General features: G+C 23.4%; 1 protein-coding gene across 4 annotated transcripts in view; it reads right to left on the bottom strand.

The window, feature by feature from the left end:
- Positions 1 to 13,055: 13,055 nt before the first annotated feature.
- LOC129611548 (RNA-binding protein Musashi homolog Rbp6) overlaps positions 13,056 to 17,204 on the bottom strand; it is a 139,350-nt gene continuing 135,201 nt past the window's right edge. For all 4 annotated transcript variants that reach the window (XM_055524747.1, XM_055524746.1, XM_055524744.1 and 1 more), the window contains one exon: positions 13,056 to 16,381. In XM_055524747.1, the coding sequence (XP_055380722.1) occupies positions 16,340 to 16,381 (42 nt within the window). In that variant the 3' untranslated portion in view covers positions 13,056 to 16,339. The remainder of the gene's footprint in view (positions 16,382 to 17,204) is intronic.

The raw sequence follows: 17,204 nt of genomic DNA on the forward strand, positions 1-17,204 counted from the left end.
GTTCCGACAGAAAATTTGCCTTTTGTAATTGAGTCCAAATCAAGTGAAACAGTTTCTGAACGATTAGGAAGATATAATAAAAAACGAAGACAGGAAACAGTCACTGATATTTTGTAAAATATCAATTTTTTTTTGATTTTTTGGCAACTAACTTTTGTTATTTGTTTTATTTAGGAAAATAGACAACCAGATCGAAAATCTTCACTGTGTTGAAGTTCACACTAACGATGAACTTCAAGAAAAAAATTCAAAATGTGACTAATCGACAAGCACGGAAGGCTTAAATGAATGGTAATTCAAAAGTTTTAGTTAAATAATTCGAAAATGTAATATTTTCATTTCATAGTAGTAAATCAAAATCACCTACTAAAGAGGATTTGAAAAACGATAACAAGATGTTGAGCAAACAATGTCACGAATCAAAGGAAAAAATGGCTAAAAAAAGAAATCGAGTTAAATGGAATATCGAAGACATTTCAGAATCAATTGCGATTTACTTCAGCAGTCCTATGGCTTATAGATTATTATTAAAAAAGAAATATCCATTTCCAGCTGTTTCAACCTTAAAAAAATGGGTATCTAAAATCGATATAAATCCTGGATGTTCAACTTTTGTTTTGATGGGTAGTACCAGTTTAAGTAAATATCAAAAAGTTTGTATTCTAATGTTCGACGAAATGAAAATAAAAAAATCATTCGAATACGATCAAAAAAGCGATATATTACTTAAGCCAGTTAATTATGTTCAGGTATGCTTTATTATTTATTTCTCTTTTATTTAATTATCGAATAAAAATTATATTATAGGTTGTAATGGCCAGAGGCCTCTTTGAAAATTGGAAGCAACCATTATATTATAGCTACGATCAACCGATACTCGTAACATAAAATATATTACATAAAATCATTCAAAAATTACATCAAATTGGCTATGACGTTGTAGGTGTTGTCTCAGATTTAGGCGCTTCAAATCAAAAGCTATGGAATAAATTAGAAGTTACCACTGAAAAACCATTTTTTGTGAATCCTTGCGATGCTAAAAGCAAGATTTATGTTTTTAGTGATGTGCCCCATCTAATTAAACTTTTTAGAAATCATTTCTTGGATTCAGGAATATTTTTTGAAGAAAAACTAATAACAAAGGAGCCCTTAGTAGAGTTGCTGGAACATATGTCATTATTTGATTTAAAAATAAGCCGTATAACATCCACCAATTTGACGGTAAAAGAAGCCGAAAGACAAAAAGTAAAATTTGCTACACAACTTTTTTCCCACACCAATTCTTGTGCTTTAAAAAGAATGGGAGCTTTAGGCATTGCAAAATCTCAATATTGGCTTGAATTATCCATAATTCTTAAAATAGTAAGTTATTTTTCAGAAAGTTTTAAAAAAGTGATTAATTTGTTTTTTTTTTTGATTTAAGGTTAACGACTGGTTTGATTTATTCAACTCTTAAGTACCTAAAATTGATTCCCGGTCACGAATGGCTGCTTATGGTTTAGCTGCAGAGGAACATGAAAAAATATTAACAGACATCAATAACTTAGTTCAAAATATGCGAATCGGAAATAGAAAAGAATTATTACCATTCCAAAAAGCTACTTTAAGAAATAATGTTGCATTACAAATGATGTATAAGGATTTAGAAGCAAAATACAACACAAAATATTTGCTAACATGTAGGCTAAATCAAGATCCATTATACTTTTTTTTGGAATTATGAGAGCAAAAGGAGGACTATATGATCATCCTTCCGCATTACAATTTAAGTATCGTCTTAGAAACTATTTGCTGGATCGAAATGAATCAATCATATCTCAATCTGCAAATGCAGAAGAAGATCGGGAACCAGCTTTTAAAATGAATGTTGATGAAGGGGTTTCAATTCCGAATAGTAACAACGAACAAATTTAAATCGATGATTGTGAAAATCTCTTAGCAAATAGGATGCTACCAGATTTAACAGAGTCTACTGTAAATGATACAATTGAAGAATTGAATGATTTAGAATTTGATGGACTCGAACATATTGGAGGATATATTATTCGTTCGCTCAAAAAAAATATTCCAAATTTAGTAGAAAACTATTTTAAACAAAACCCAACTACCAGTTTCACTTGGACTGATATGGTACCCGAAGGAATGTTACACAAACCTAACGAAAACTTTACGGAAAAATTACAGAAACTTAACCATATATTCGTAAACTATAATTCTAAATTATCAACCTTATTAAATTACTAAACCTTACTAAGTTATCAACCTTAATTACCTAAATAATCTATTGACGCTGGCAAATGACGTAGAATTAAATTCAAATATAAAAAAGAAATTTTTCCGTTGCAAAATATTTTTTAAAATACGAATAGATAATTGTGAAACATCAGCAAACAGTCGAAAAAGAAAAACAAAAGTAAATAAAATTTTAACGTAATGTTACTTCATTTTCAAAAGTTTTAAATAAAAAATACTAAAAAATTATAATTTAAAAGTTAAAAAATATATTTAATATTGTTGACATTGAATAAGAATTAAAATTTCAAAAAAACTAAAATAGCTTTATCTTTTATTTTTTAAAAACAAAATAGGTCTTTTATGAGAAACTCATATTTTCCTATTAAACATTGTAAGTATAACATAACCTAAAAAAATGGCTACCATGCAGATGACGTAGATGCGCAGAAAATACAAAAATTGAAACTCGGAATATATTACCATGTTTTCTTTACACCATGATCCAGATTATTTTTCTGCTTATTTTTTCAATTTCTTTTTAAATTCCTTTTTTTATTCAAAAATTTTACTCTGTAATTCAGTACCCTTCGGTTTGGAAGACAAGAAAGGTTGTCTGAGCTAAAAATTGCAATTTTTTTTTAAATGCATTTTTTCGATGGAATTTACCAATAGATTTTTTTTAAATTTAAGTTTCAAATTTAAAAAAAATATGTAGAATCAATAGAGCTAAAAATATTGATCAATTTCCTTTACACAAATAAATTTCGACACCCCTTCCATTTAAACTCCATATAAATTTGGAATTTATTTTTGATTTGCTCTCTGAGCTAGTTGGTCAGATAGATATATATAGCATTAGTTCATTTATTTCTGTTTAACGCCATACACTGAGAAAAATTTTATCTAACTTAAAAATTTTTTCATTAACAAAGCAGATGGTTTATTTTTTTGTAGCCGTTTATGAAAATAAATTAACTATAGCTAGAACGAAAAATTTCTGAATGGGCTAAAAATTTTGTAGCCAAACTGTAAATATTTTTCGCGGAATTGAGAAATATTTATAGTCATATTTCAAATGAATTATTACTCATTGAGTAATGTTTCTACCAAATCTACAATTTAAAATATTCTGAGCCCAGAAAAACACACATCGAAATGCTTCCGGAAATCAATTGCAAATTATTTTTAATACCTTTTCCTCTATTCTTTGTAACATTTGTAAAGAAAACAAGAAGATTTTGTTGCGTCCTATTTATCCACATATAGGACATAGAACATATTAAGAGACCCTTATGGGACATGTTTTTTACTGCTGCATCCCTGAAATAGTTGTCGCTAATAAAAAGTCGGTAAAATCACTTCCATGTAGATTTTAAAACAATATCCTATAAAGGCAAAATTATTTGTCCGGTTCAGTGGTTTCATTCAACATTTTCAGGCTCAGAAATAATAGGACAACTCAAGACAGACGGGCCGAGACTACTCTTCGAGGATTCGAAAGAAGCCCACTGAACTTTTCCTTACCCACACGCTATGCGTAAACGTAGAATAAAACGAAAAACTTTGACGTAACACTATTAACCAACTTAAACCATAAACAAGAAATCTGAAGGCTGAGAGTATCTCAACGCAAAAAACAACAACCGAAATGATACTACCCAGGTTATGTTAAAACTCAATAAAATAACGGAGTCGACACTCACAGCTGCACAGCGCGGCAATGAGCACCGTATCCGGAAAAATTAAAAAAATATTCGAAATTAAAATTACAAATGGCATTTACAAAGTAATACATCTCATAGAACTGAACAGTTACGAAAAAGAACTAGCACAAATATAACGCATTTATAATGTCGGCATTAAAAGACAATATTACTAAAAACCAACTAAAAAGCCTCACTGAAAACTTTAAACCACGAAAAGAAAAAGATTTTTGGGTAGTGCCTGAAAATGGATTCCCGAAAATCTAGACCCCCTCTAGAACCCCTTATAACGCTACAAAAATTATGAATAACATTCTTGAAAACAATTACATACAAGTAGTAATTAATGTTACCGCCCTTAAACTTACATAAATAATATTCGAGAAGCACTAAATTCAGATTCAATATCAAATACTGTTAATGAAATTGAATGCAGGAGAGGCCTTGAACTTTCCCGGAGTCAAAATTGTTATCAATAGTTCAACTAGCTTTTATACTATAAAAATCGCTTTAAAAAATCAGGGAAATAATGATAAGATTTTACTAAATTCAATAATTACATAAGTAAAAACAAATATCAAACTTTTCCAATCAAAGGAAATTGTAAAAATGATTTTAACAATTTAATTTTTTTAAATTTCTAAATCAAGAAGTCTAATGAATTTATCAAATAATACCTGTATACCAAATATATTAAGAAGCCTATTTGCTGATTGCAACATAGGCAATAACAACACATAAAGAAAATAGTAGAAGGAAAATTATTCTTTTCGTACGAAACTTTAAGCTTCCACACATGAAATCACTTTTATAGAAGCTCTGTACAATCTGAGGCATTAAAATTTACGAAATTTAACGAAATGGCTTTTTTCTGATGATTGATAATCATACGAGTATTTGAGCTGGGAATATAGTTAACATCAAATATTCATACATTCCGAAACTTACAATACAACCGTCATGCGATTAGGCGAGGGAATCATAAGGTCTGTCTGGTATAAGAAAATTTTTGCATGCTGGTATAAGAAAGTAAATGCATGAATATCACTTTTTGAACAAAAATGAGAGAAAATCATGACATTCTCAATTTTTCAAGTTTTGTAAAATAAAATTTAGTGTTAAAAACTTTTAAAATCTTACGGCGGTCGAAACATATACATAATATATCTTTCTTGGTTATCAAAACGAAGGCTTTATTTTTGAAAAAAAAAAATTTAATCAACAATAACTTTTATTCAAATCTTTTCAATTAAAAATAAAATAATTTTTTCTCTTTTTAAAGTTTTTTCAAGTTTTATCCCAGACAGCCCTATGATTTACAATATATTTCGCTACATTATTGTTCCCACATGTTGCGATATGTAAAAACATAACGCTGTTAATCATAGTTATATATGTACGTTCGTCCTAATTATACTTTAATCATAATTTTGATTAAAAAGCTTAATTGTTTGTTAAGTAATATTTGGTGTAGAAAATTAAAAATTTGTTCAAAATAAAATTTTGTTTTTTTTTATAAAAAAGAGAGTTTAACTTATACAAGTATATTTCATTATTAGTAAATTATACTCATCTTGTATACTAATTATAAAAATAAAATAGATTCAAGCAAACATATTATTTCAAATGATCTATGTCCGTACGTAGAAATAATATTTATAGTAAAAACAAATCAGCAAAATGTTTTAAAAGCATGAGAAAATTTGACTTGCTAACGCTAATGGAGGCTACGGTGAGAAAATTGGTTTATACCCGAAAATTGTTAGGAAAAATATTGACATATAGCAACAGTTCCAAATACAACTATTGTATCGCACAAACGTAGGTTTTCAGGAGAGCAAAAAAACATCTCAATTAGTTATAAATAACGATATCGCAATGAAATAAAAGGCAAAAAATATTGGAAATAATTTTCTTAATAAATCCTGTTAAAAATTTATTTTTTTTTTTAAAATTAAATTTTTCTATTTTTAATAACCAAAAAAATGGTAATTTACAGTGTAAGTGAACATACAACAGCGAAGCGAATAACATTTTAGTGTTATAAAAAACATTCCACAAACTGTGCTCGATATTAGTTTATGTCGATTTGCAAAATTTATTGTAGATTATTACAGCATGCTTTATATTGCATGTATAAATACCATATGATAAAAAGCAATATTTTCAAATGTAGGAAGAGTTAGAACAAATGCATTTTTTATGAAAATATTTTTTGTAAAAACTCTTTTTACAAAAACTCAATGTTTTGTGTCTATTATAGCAACTTTATTTAAAACTTATATCTTTCATGCATTATAAATTTTTATAGTACTAAAAGTTTTACGATATCTTATTAATGTAAATCACTTTCAAACAATGTTCTAGAAACTTAGTTTCTTACTTACAACAAAAGATTTTTTATATTTGTGGAATTTCTATTAAAGCTAGGTGAACAAAAATTTGTGTTTATTGTAAGTGTACTTAGAATAGTTCTATTTAGAACCGCCGAAAGTATAGTCAATATTGGTAAAGTATTGACGTACCTCGAAAATGATTGCAAATTATGCTCAACAGTATCTGGACTTCTTTAGAAGTGCTAATTAGTTTAAAAAATTGGCAAAAAAAAAATACAAAAAAAGTGTGAGATTCAATCAAATGAAATTCCGATATTATTTAAATTAATGCATTTTGAAATTTAAAATATAAAAAATTCGTATATTTAGTTGAAAGTTTTGACGTTTTGGTTTGTATCATGTAATTGAAATCCAAAAATCCAAAGTACAAAATTAACAAAATTAACTAAAAAAATTATTATTCAAATTTAACACTTGATTTATACAAATTTATAAAAATAACATAATGGTAAATATAGTTATTCCGATAAATATTATATAATCAGCAATAAAAAGTTTTCATATAATAATATTGGATTATAATAATATTCATACATATATAAAAATTATCTTCTCCTGCACAAGAAGTTCTGGTGTTCTGTTGCAACAATCTTAAGTGTAAGCAAATGGTGTGTAAACATATAGAAGGCAATAATTGTTATTAAAAATTTTACTTATTCGTAAATTTTTTTATACGTTATTTTAGATTGTACATATATACTAGTGTTGGAGAACTGTCGATATATTGAACGATAATTGATATTTTCGATACCTATCGAAAACTATCGCAATATATCAATAAACGCAACTTACTGTATAGTATAATGCAAGCGGTGGTCTCCAATTTGTAAATAAGCATATAATAGTGGCGTATACATGATAATGTGATTATAATCAAACATGGAATGAATATAACAAGTATATAAGTACGTAATATTATTTGAAAAATATCAACTATATTTAGACTTGTCAGCGGCTTACACAAATCATTGTAATGTGCATAATACTAACTTTGAATATTTTTATTATTTAATAAATATTTTTCTTTTGTTAACTTTTCATTCATTATTTTATCGATAAAAAATCGTTCGAACTTTTAAAATTTGTCATCTAATTTGAATGTAAAATAACGTGTATACGTTTGAAAACAAGGTTATGAAATTCATGAAATTCAAAACCATATTCCGTTTTCGTTACATTTTTCAAAATATTTTAATTGACAAGAAGTGATGTTTATTTGACGATATTATTATACCAACTTTAAAACCATCGATAATTTCGATAGTTGAATACTATCGGTAGTATCGATAGTGCCATCGATAGTTCTCCACCTCTAATATAATATATATGCATATAATGAATCGGCGGCCTAACATAGAACTACCATGATAAATTCGCACATTTTAAAATCATGGGGCAACTAAATTCACTTGAATTAACTTACGCAGTTTTGTCTTATTTTCACAGAATTGTGTATGTATGTACATATTTGTAAGTAAATATAATTTTAGAAAATATTTTAAATCGCACATTCAAAAAATTTTTTCCCATATTCCGTTTGATGTGCTTATAATAATATCCATACAATTACTTTATATTTCTTAAGTTTTAAAATTAAGTAAATTAATTCATTTAAGTTTTGCACAAAAAAAAATTTTTAAATTCGGCTTAAACAAAATATCTGAAATTACCACGTCGGCATTGCTACGTTTTCAAATTCAAAAATTTATGTGCGAATTTTTACTCAAGAAAACTTTATGAAAACAAGATATTTTATAAAATTGTTGAATTAAAATTGTTGAACAGTTATTCCAATTTGAATTATACGCAATGATGTTTATATGTATATTTATAATATGTGTACCTAAATTGCTTTTCCACATGATATTACACACCGCTATATATATACATATAAAAATTGTAAAAATATATACACACATCAAAATACTTATATTATTTGTATTTAAATATTGTTTCTGTAGGAGGTATCATACAAAGTATTATGGTAACAATTTTCCGTAACCCTAAATTAAAAGATGTGTCTCTTTGCCTTTACTTCTTTTAATATTATAGTTATATCTATTATTATATAATATTATTATATAACTATATTATATAATATAATATTATATAATATTATATAATATATTTTTTACATAATATATATATATATATATATATATATATAATATAGCTAATATTATTATATAAAATTTAGTTACTTTCCAATACAATTTTAAAAATATTGTGCGCTCTTAAAATTTCTTTCTATATTCATATACATATACATATGTGTTTATATAACATTTTTTGGAAGCATAATATTTGTAACTAAAACAAACACGCACTTAAATTCGATACATATTTATGGCTTCCATATATACATATACAGGAGGGCATAATACCAGACATTTTCAAGTTTAACAGAGATCTCAGTTTTAAAGTTATATATATTATTGAAGTTATATATACCAAAATGCAGACATAACGTAAACATGACTTTTTAAACAATACAATTTATTGTAATTATGCTAAAATGCCTTGCAATTTAGTAGATTTTTCATAAATTACTATACAAAACTTAAAAAAAAAATGTTTTAGCGAATTTTTTTGTTGTTGAATATTTTTAATTAAAAAAAAGCTATAATGTAGTACCTATAACGCACAATAATTAGAAAAAGTATCTTGTACTTTTTTTAATTATATAGTTCAATATAACATATTGCTTCATATTGCTTTTGTATCAAATATATTGAGTTAGTTTAGGATACAAAGAAATAAATAAGAAATAAAGAAGTAACGAAAATTATCTTCTATTTTCATTTTTCATTACGATTCTCAAGCTCTTTCCGCACCTATTGTATTCCTCAATGTAATACTAATGTATCCGACTATTTTTTTTTCATGTTGCATTGTCTATTACTAGTGTATCGGACTAAGTGTTTCTGGAACACGTTACATTTCGCACTAAATTATCCTTTAAAAATTTGGGAATTTTAAATCCTTATAAATTGTCGCACTTTGCATTAAATTTAAAGTAAAACTGTTATTCAAAACAACATTCAATTTTATGTTTAATTTTATTTAAAAAAAATTGTGTATTTTATTACAAAAAAATCCTACTTACTTTTATAAAAGCTGTATTTGTAGAGGAAAATAAAGTATGTACTGTAACAATTTGATATAAAAATGTGCGGAAAATGTATGTAAAATAGTGTGACATTTCAGAAAGGACAAGCTCAAAAAGCGTGTGTGATAGATTTGGAAACTGTGTGAATTGTATTACAATTTTACTCTTGAAGTGTTACGCAATATAAATAATTTCTATAATTTTATCATACATAATAATTAATTTTAAAAATTTCTTCCAATGGTTTTGTTTTTAATTAAAATAAACGATATTTTGTACGAGTAACCAATCAAATTAAATTTTAAAATTAATTTAAATTCGATTTCTAATCTTCATACATAGTATAGTTTTTCACTTTTTTCGTAACTTTTTAAAAATTTTCGTAAAAAAACCTGTTAGGAATATAGTGATGTTTGCCCATAGTAAACCATATTAACCATATATAGGAATCCAAAGTAATTCATCAAATATTATTATATCTTGGTGTCATTTTTCTTAGTTATTCTTACAACAATGTACATATAATGCAAGTATGTCCATGGATTCTACGAGTAATATGCTTTTTCTATTTTAATGTATGTATATAAATTCAAGCTATTATTTTTCCAGTGCGTTATTGATTTAATTACAAAATCTAAACTAATATTGCGCTTAAAAATCATTTCAGAGTGGTATATGTATACAAATTCCTCGATTTTTCATGCCTCATGTTTCATAAAATTATTTATATTATATATATTTATACAATATATATATATAACATACATATATATGCATGTGTATAATATATAACTACAATAAAATATCCCTTACGAGTATATGCATTTCATTACATATTGGTACCATATGTAAATATAAATGATTATATGTATATAATAATGTATTATTGATCACATTTTTTTATTACATTTGCATAAAGTTATTTTTTTACTGTAGTTTTCTTCATACTAGTTTTTTTTAATTATAGTTATTTTTTATATTTTTTTTCTTTTTTGTACGTTTAATGTATAATTACAAAAACACATTTTTCTTTTGCTTCTTAGAAATATGACTTTCATTTTTGAAGTAATTCTTACACATTTTTAATTTTTTCTTTACTTATAGTTATTTTTTAATTCCTTTTTTCTAATACTTTTATTTTTAACGCATATTGTTGCCATATATTGTAAATAATTACGTTTTTTTTCTTTCAATAATTTTTGTGTTTTTCGAAAATTTTTTTTTTTTTAAATAAAGTTTTTAATATTTTTTTTTTCTTTTTTCTTATAATTTTACACATAATTTAAAATAAATTATGTAAAGTACGTTTTTTTTTAATTTTTTTGACAATATTATTATTTATTTTGTGTGTGTGTGTGTGTTTTGTTTTAATAAATATTATCATTACGAAAAGAATGTATATTTTCCTTATACACTAAATTTCATAAACATTCTGTTTATATATAAATATCTTTGCTTATCTAATATTTATTTTTCTATATATGTATATACAACAATTGTTCTTATCCAACAATTTTATTTTTTCAATTTTTTTTTCTCTTTTATAATCTACAAAATTTTTTCTACTAATTTTTTTAAAATAAAGATAAATTTATCTTTATTGGATTTCTTAAAAGTAAAACAATTTCATAATATTTTTTTATGATTTTTTTTTATAATAATTTTTATCAGTAATAAATAATATTTTTGTTGTAAAATGATGTTTTTTAATTTTCTTTTTGTTTTTGTTCAAAAGAGTGTTATGAAGATAATTTTTTGGTTCATTTTTTTTTAATTTTATCTACACAAATTTTCTTTTAAGTTTTTAAAAATGTGTATTTTATATTTTTTTATATATAAAAAGACAATATTATTGCATTTCTCCTATAAGGTTTTTTTACTTATAATTATATAAATAGTTCTTTTTTAAAAAGTTGAAATATATATGTATATTTATAATTTCATATATTTATATAATATATCAATTATGTATCTGTTAATAATATATATACCTACATATATTTATATATATTTATATACGTATGTATATGAATATATTTTAATATTTTTTGGATATACACATATATTTATTATTTTCTTTTTTTAATTTTTATTCAAAAAAGTAGAGTTTGTGTTTTATTTTCTTTTAATTTTGTTTTTTTTTAATTTTTTGCTGTTGGCATAATAACTATGCTGGCAAGCTGGTATCAAACTTTTGAAAATTCCAAATTTTGTAATTTAAACTAAAAATTTCGGAGTGAAAACAAGCTTTTTTGTTTTATTTATATAGGAATATTAAAAACAATTTGAGTTTAATAACTTACATGGATATTTCAATGATCATAGATAAAAATATCATTAGTTATTTCAAATTTCTGCATAAACGGAAATAACTTGGAAAAATAAAAAAAAATGAATAAAGCTCCGAAACAGCAGATAGAACAAATTAATGTCTTTTGCTAATGTTTTTCATCTTAATTTGATGAAGGCAATAGGAAAAAAAAAACCACTAATTAAGTGAGACGATTGAGAGTAAATTGTATATAATAATTTATTATTATTCACATTTTTTTTATTACATTTGCATAAAGTTAGTTTTTTTACTGTAGTTTTATTCATACTAGTTTTTTTTAAATTATAGTTGTGTTTTTTATTTTTTTCTTTTTTGTACGTTTAATGTTTAATTACAGAAACACATTTTTTTTGTTTTTTGGAAATATGACTTTCATTTTTGAAGTAATTCTTGAAAATGTTTTAATTCTTACGAGTAAATTGTAAACAAAAGATGTATTTAATAAAAAACATATTACTCAATAATTGTAAATGTATGTGTATAAAATACTTTTTTATATACATAATTAGTAATGCTATAATTTATAAAGTAACGAAACTTCAAATAAATAAAAAGGGTGGTAATCATAATTTCGATGTTAAATTATAAAATGTAATTTTGTTAATAAATTTCTGAAAAATAATTTCATCGAATAATGCCATTATTAAACAAATTTATGTGATTGTGTGCTATTTTGAGTAATAAAAGAAAAAGTCTTAGAAAACAAAAAACAGGTGTAAATTATTTGTTTATAACAATATAGACCTAAAGCCTTTTATATAAATTTAGATTTTTAGGAAAAATTAAAACCATTATTAAATAGACAAAATGCCTTTTCATAAATTGTTGAAAATTCTACTAAAAAAATATTTGTAATATATTCCTATCCCTCTTTTTTTGAAAACAAAACTCATAGCAACAATTATGACATAGCGGTTTTGCCTTGAATAATTGAAAAATACTTACTTAAAAAACAATCGTCTACTTAAATTATTTCATTGATATGAAAAACAAAATTATATAATGGGATAAAAAATATTTGAATTTCACTAGTTATGTTTTTAAAAAACTAAATGACTTCAATATTTTTATATTTTCAAATTTACAAAATAGAGATTTCGTTAGAGAATCAGATTCAGAGTTCTCAGTTTGAAAAATGTTGAAAAATTTTATAATCTAAGAGCTCTGATTTTAAAAATGAGCACAATAGAGCTCATTTGTTATTTAATTGCTTTTGAAATGTCAACATTGCATACGAGATTTCTGATATATTTTCTTTTTTTTTTGTTTTTATACTTTACTTATGTATTTACAAAAAGAGCTCAAATTTTTTTGTTACTGTACATCACAAAGATGTACAGCTTTGCGTTTCGCGATGATTTTAGAAAACGGTTTTTTCGGTTCGAAAGTTATACCAAATTTTAAGCCCGTCTAAGCCGTGTGATACTATAATTGAAAGTTGTAAAATTTGATAATGACGGATATTGTTCGAAAGGTTCCAGCGAGATTTCAGACTTTTTTTCTAGTCAATGGAAAATGTGAATCAGCAATAAAATTGTCAAACATATCTCCAGACGCACTGTACATGCATTTTATAAATTTTACTTGATTTAAGAAAAAATTTATCAAGAGATCCTCGCCCCTTAAAAATTCTTAAAATTTTTACACAAAAATTAGATGTAATGGTATGGAAAAACTAACTTCCAATATAATAAAAAGTAATTCCGAAAGAATACCCATGTGAGTACACAGGTCTCTCAAGAATGTTTTTTACTTATATGGTTGTGTATGTGATTTTTTTTTTGATTTTATTGTGAGTGCATCAACATATCTGTGTACATATCCACATATACATAAATTTAACTTGTACTCAAATAATTTTTATGAAATTTTATAATTGTTTTTCAAATTTTTAATTTACTTATTGTTTAATAGAATATATGGAATTTTAGAATTGTTTTTTTTATTTATTCTATTTATTTAATTCGTTCCTTAATCAGTATTATTTTTATTGCTATATAGTTAGGAATTTAGAACTTATGTGTGAATTTTTATTGTGTTTTTTGTAAATAAACTTCATTTGACATTTTTTTTTTTTAATTTATCTTTTTAAGATTTAAATCTAGAAAATTTTTTTTACATACTTACATCACATTTTTAATTTCTGAAGCTTTTGACTAAAAATTTTTATAAATAAAACGTACACATATGCATACATAAACATAAAAAGATATATGTATGTATATGTTCCTCATATTCAATTGCATCACTAACTTATGCATATATTTAAATATATGTATATATGAATTTTGAAAATTGAACTATTGTGGATATATTATTTTCAGAAATTAAAAATTTCTGTTTCATAAACTTAAATTAATAAAAAATTATGTTATTAGTTCAAGTTAATGATTATGTTAAAAATTTATTAGAATTTTTAGAATGTTTCAACTATTTTTTTTCTTTGTTTTTAGAAGTGCGATAGGGATACGCACAATATATGCGCAGTTAATGAGTGTTAATAAAATAAAATGGAAAGAAATTTATTTAATTTATTGTATTTACTTAAGGATTTAAATTAAGAAAAAAATATTTGACTATACATTATAGGCAAAATCTTTTTGGATTTTTTTTATTTTTAATTTGACACAAACTTTAAATTTCTTAAATTTACATTTCGTTTTATCGTTTATTTATTTATTTATTCATTTATTTATTCATTTTTATTTTTTTTTCATTTTTTATTTTTACTAAAATCAATGACAATGTAGTAAATAATATTTATGTACAGAAATTCTTATTTATAATTACTACAAATTTTTTTTATATCTATATATTTATACATATGCTCACATACGTTACATGTATATGTATCTCATATATAAGAATATTTATTTTTTTATATAAATATTTTTTATTATATATATATAATGAATTCTAAAATTTAATCATGAAGATTTTTATCTTCAGAATCATGAGTATTTTATTGGTTTCATTTTTTTTTTATTTTTTTCAAAAGAAAAAACTTCATAAGTTTACATTTCAAATATGTCATACAATTGCGTTCGCTCCTATTAACTAATTTTTTTTAGTTTATACTATTTTCTTTTTTTTAATTAATAATTAAACTTAATATTTACTGATTTGCAGTACACCAATGTAAATATAAGTATGTATATATAATTGATACAAATGTATTAAGGTATTTTTTTTATTATTAATGCATACACGTATTAATTTTTTTTTGTTTCCCCATTTTACTCAAGTAGTTGTTTTTTTTGTAAAATATTAATAATGTTACAAGTATAATGTTGGTAAATTAAATAGATGTTGTATATATACATATATAGGTATGTATTATATATATATGTATTTATATATAAACTACAAATTAATTTACTATTGCAAGTTTAATTTTGAATTATAAATTCTCTGCTGTTTAATTTTATTCACTTTGTTTGTAGAAGTTCTTTAACAGCTAAGGTGTGTTTTATTAAACATGTATTTTTATTATATTATATTATTATTATTACTATTATTTTATTTCATATATACCTAAGTAACAAATATAGCTAAATTTGTATGTATATACATATGTTTGAATATACATACATTTATTAATTTGTCAAATATTTACAACTTTATACTTTTTATAAATCTTATGATTTAAAAGTTTTTTATTATGAATGCATGTATGTATATATATATATTTGTTTATCTTTTTCTTTTCTTTTTTTTGTGTTCTTTTTCAAAATGTTAAGAATCTTAATGTCTTCTTGTATAAATTCTTTTTTTATTTAGTCTGCGTGTTGTTCTGTTTTTTGATTTTATTTTTTTTGTGACTAGCTTATTAAATATTTTTTTATTAGGTTTGATAATACATACATATAATATGTACTTACATTCATTATGTGTATTTAATTATTTATATGTATTTTGTTTTAATTTTTTTTTCATATACGTGTTTGTTGTCATTATATAATAGCATTAATATTAATTTTCAAAAAACATTATTATTTTTTTCAAAGATTGTTTTAATATTTTAATTAATATTTAATTTTTAACTATGTATGTATATAAATTTACCTTGAGTGTACTTTCCTTTTTATTTTTTTTTAATTATTGTGTTTTGTGGATGTTTTTTTTTTAATTTCTATGCTTATTAAATAGTTTTGCTAAAATTTCTAATTTAGTTTTTTTATATAAAATTTTTTTTTGTTATTTTGCAGTATAAATAACATTTTCATATAATACTTTTGTTATTTTATTTCTGTGATGTATAATTATAATATATTTTTAAAATATGTATATAATATTTTGAAAATTCCATTTTCAGAGAATATTATCAATTAAAAAACAAAATGAAAAAAAAAACAAAAACAAACATTGTAATGACAAACTTTCTTAACATAATTGATTTAAATTAATCTTATACAACTTATTAATTTTTTTGGTTTTATGTATGAATTTCAACTATTTAATGCATGTGTAACAATTATATTTGTTCTATATTAAATTTGTGTATAAAACACTAACACAAATTATTATGGCTTTTGTGGTTGACACACCAATAATTGCATTTTTTTCAATGATATCCATTCGTGAATGCTGCAGGAATTAATGATCCCTATATGAAAAATAAGAATAATTTAATAGAATTTTTTCTAAATTATATAGTTATTTAATTATCGATTATTATTTATAAAATTAAAATAAATAAAAATAAAATATATGAATTATGTATATACATTAATTAATTATTATATAATTGTATATACTAAAGGTCTTTCTTTCTTAACACAATCTCTATGCTAGTTATACAGTTTAAGTTGTGAAAATTAAAGTATTTTATAAATTATTCTGTTTAATTCTAAAGCAATTTGAAAACTCTGCAAAATAGAAATCTCAAAAATTACATTTCTGATAAAAACTATAAATATTATCAAACTATAGAGCTGACATTACAAATTAATCATTATCTCAGACTGATTTTTCGGTGATTTTCGCAACAAAGTTAATGCTACACGGTAACTATGAACAGTTTGAAATTTTGGTTTTGTTAACATCGATAAATATTTTTATTAGCATAACAAACTTTCTTTGAAATGTTCTCCTTCGGAAATTATTATCTCTTCAAATTGTAATTTTCGAATTCCAATTTTTTTCACAGAAAACTGAATCGAGCCTTTTCACAATGTAACGGAAGCTATCGCATAACCAAAAGCTATATTGCAATACTAACCCTTACTTAAATTAACCAAATTTATACAAAAGCACATGATAATAAGAGAATTACATACATATTATAGTTGACAGTTTTCGTTGCCTAATATAGATACCTAATCAAGTTATCAATCTAATTTAAATTTTTCTTGTATGAAAAATTTACGCTTTTCCATTCGCACCAGGACCCATCTATTAAAATTATGATATTATTTTTTTTTTTAAAA

This window comes from Condylostylus longicornis, unplaced genomic scaffold (genome assembly GCF_029603195.1).
Source record: "Condylostylus longicornis isolate FDR11 unplaced genomic scaffold, ASM2960319v2 ptg000051l, whole genome shotgun sequence".
NCBI lineage: Eukaryota > Metazoa > Arthropoda > Insecta > Diptera > Dolichopodidae > Condylostylus > Condylostylus longicornis.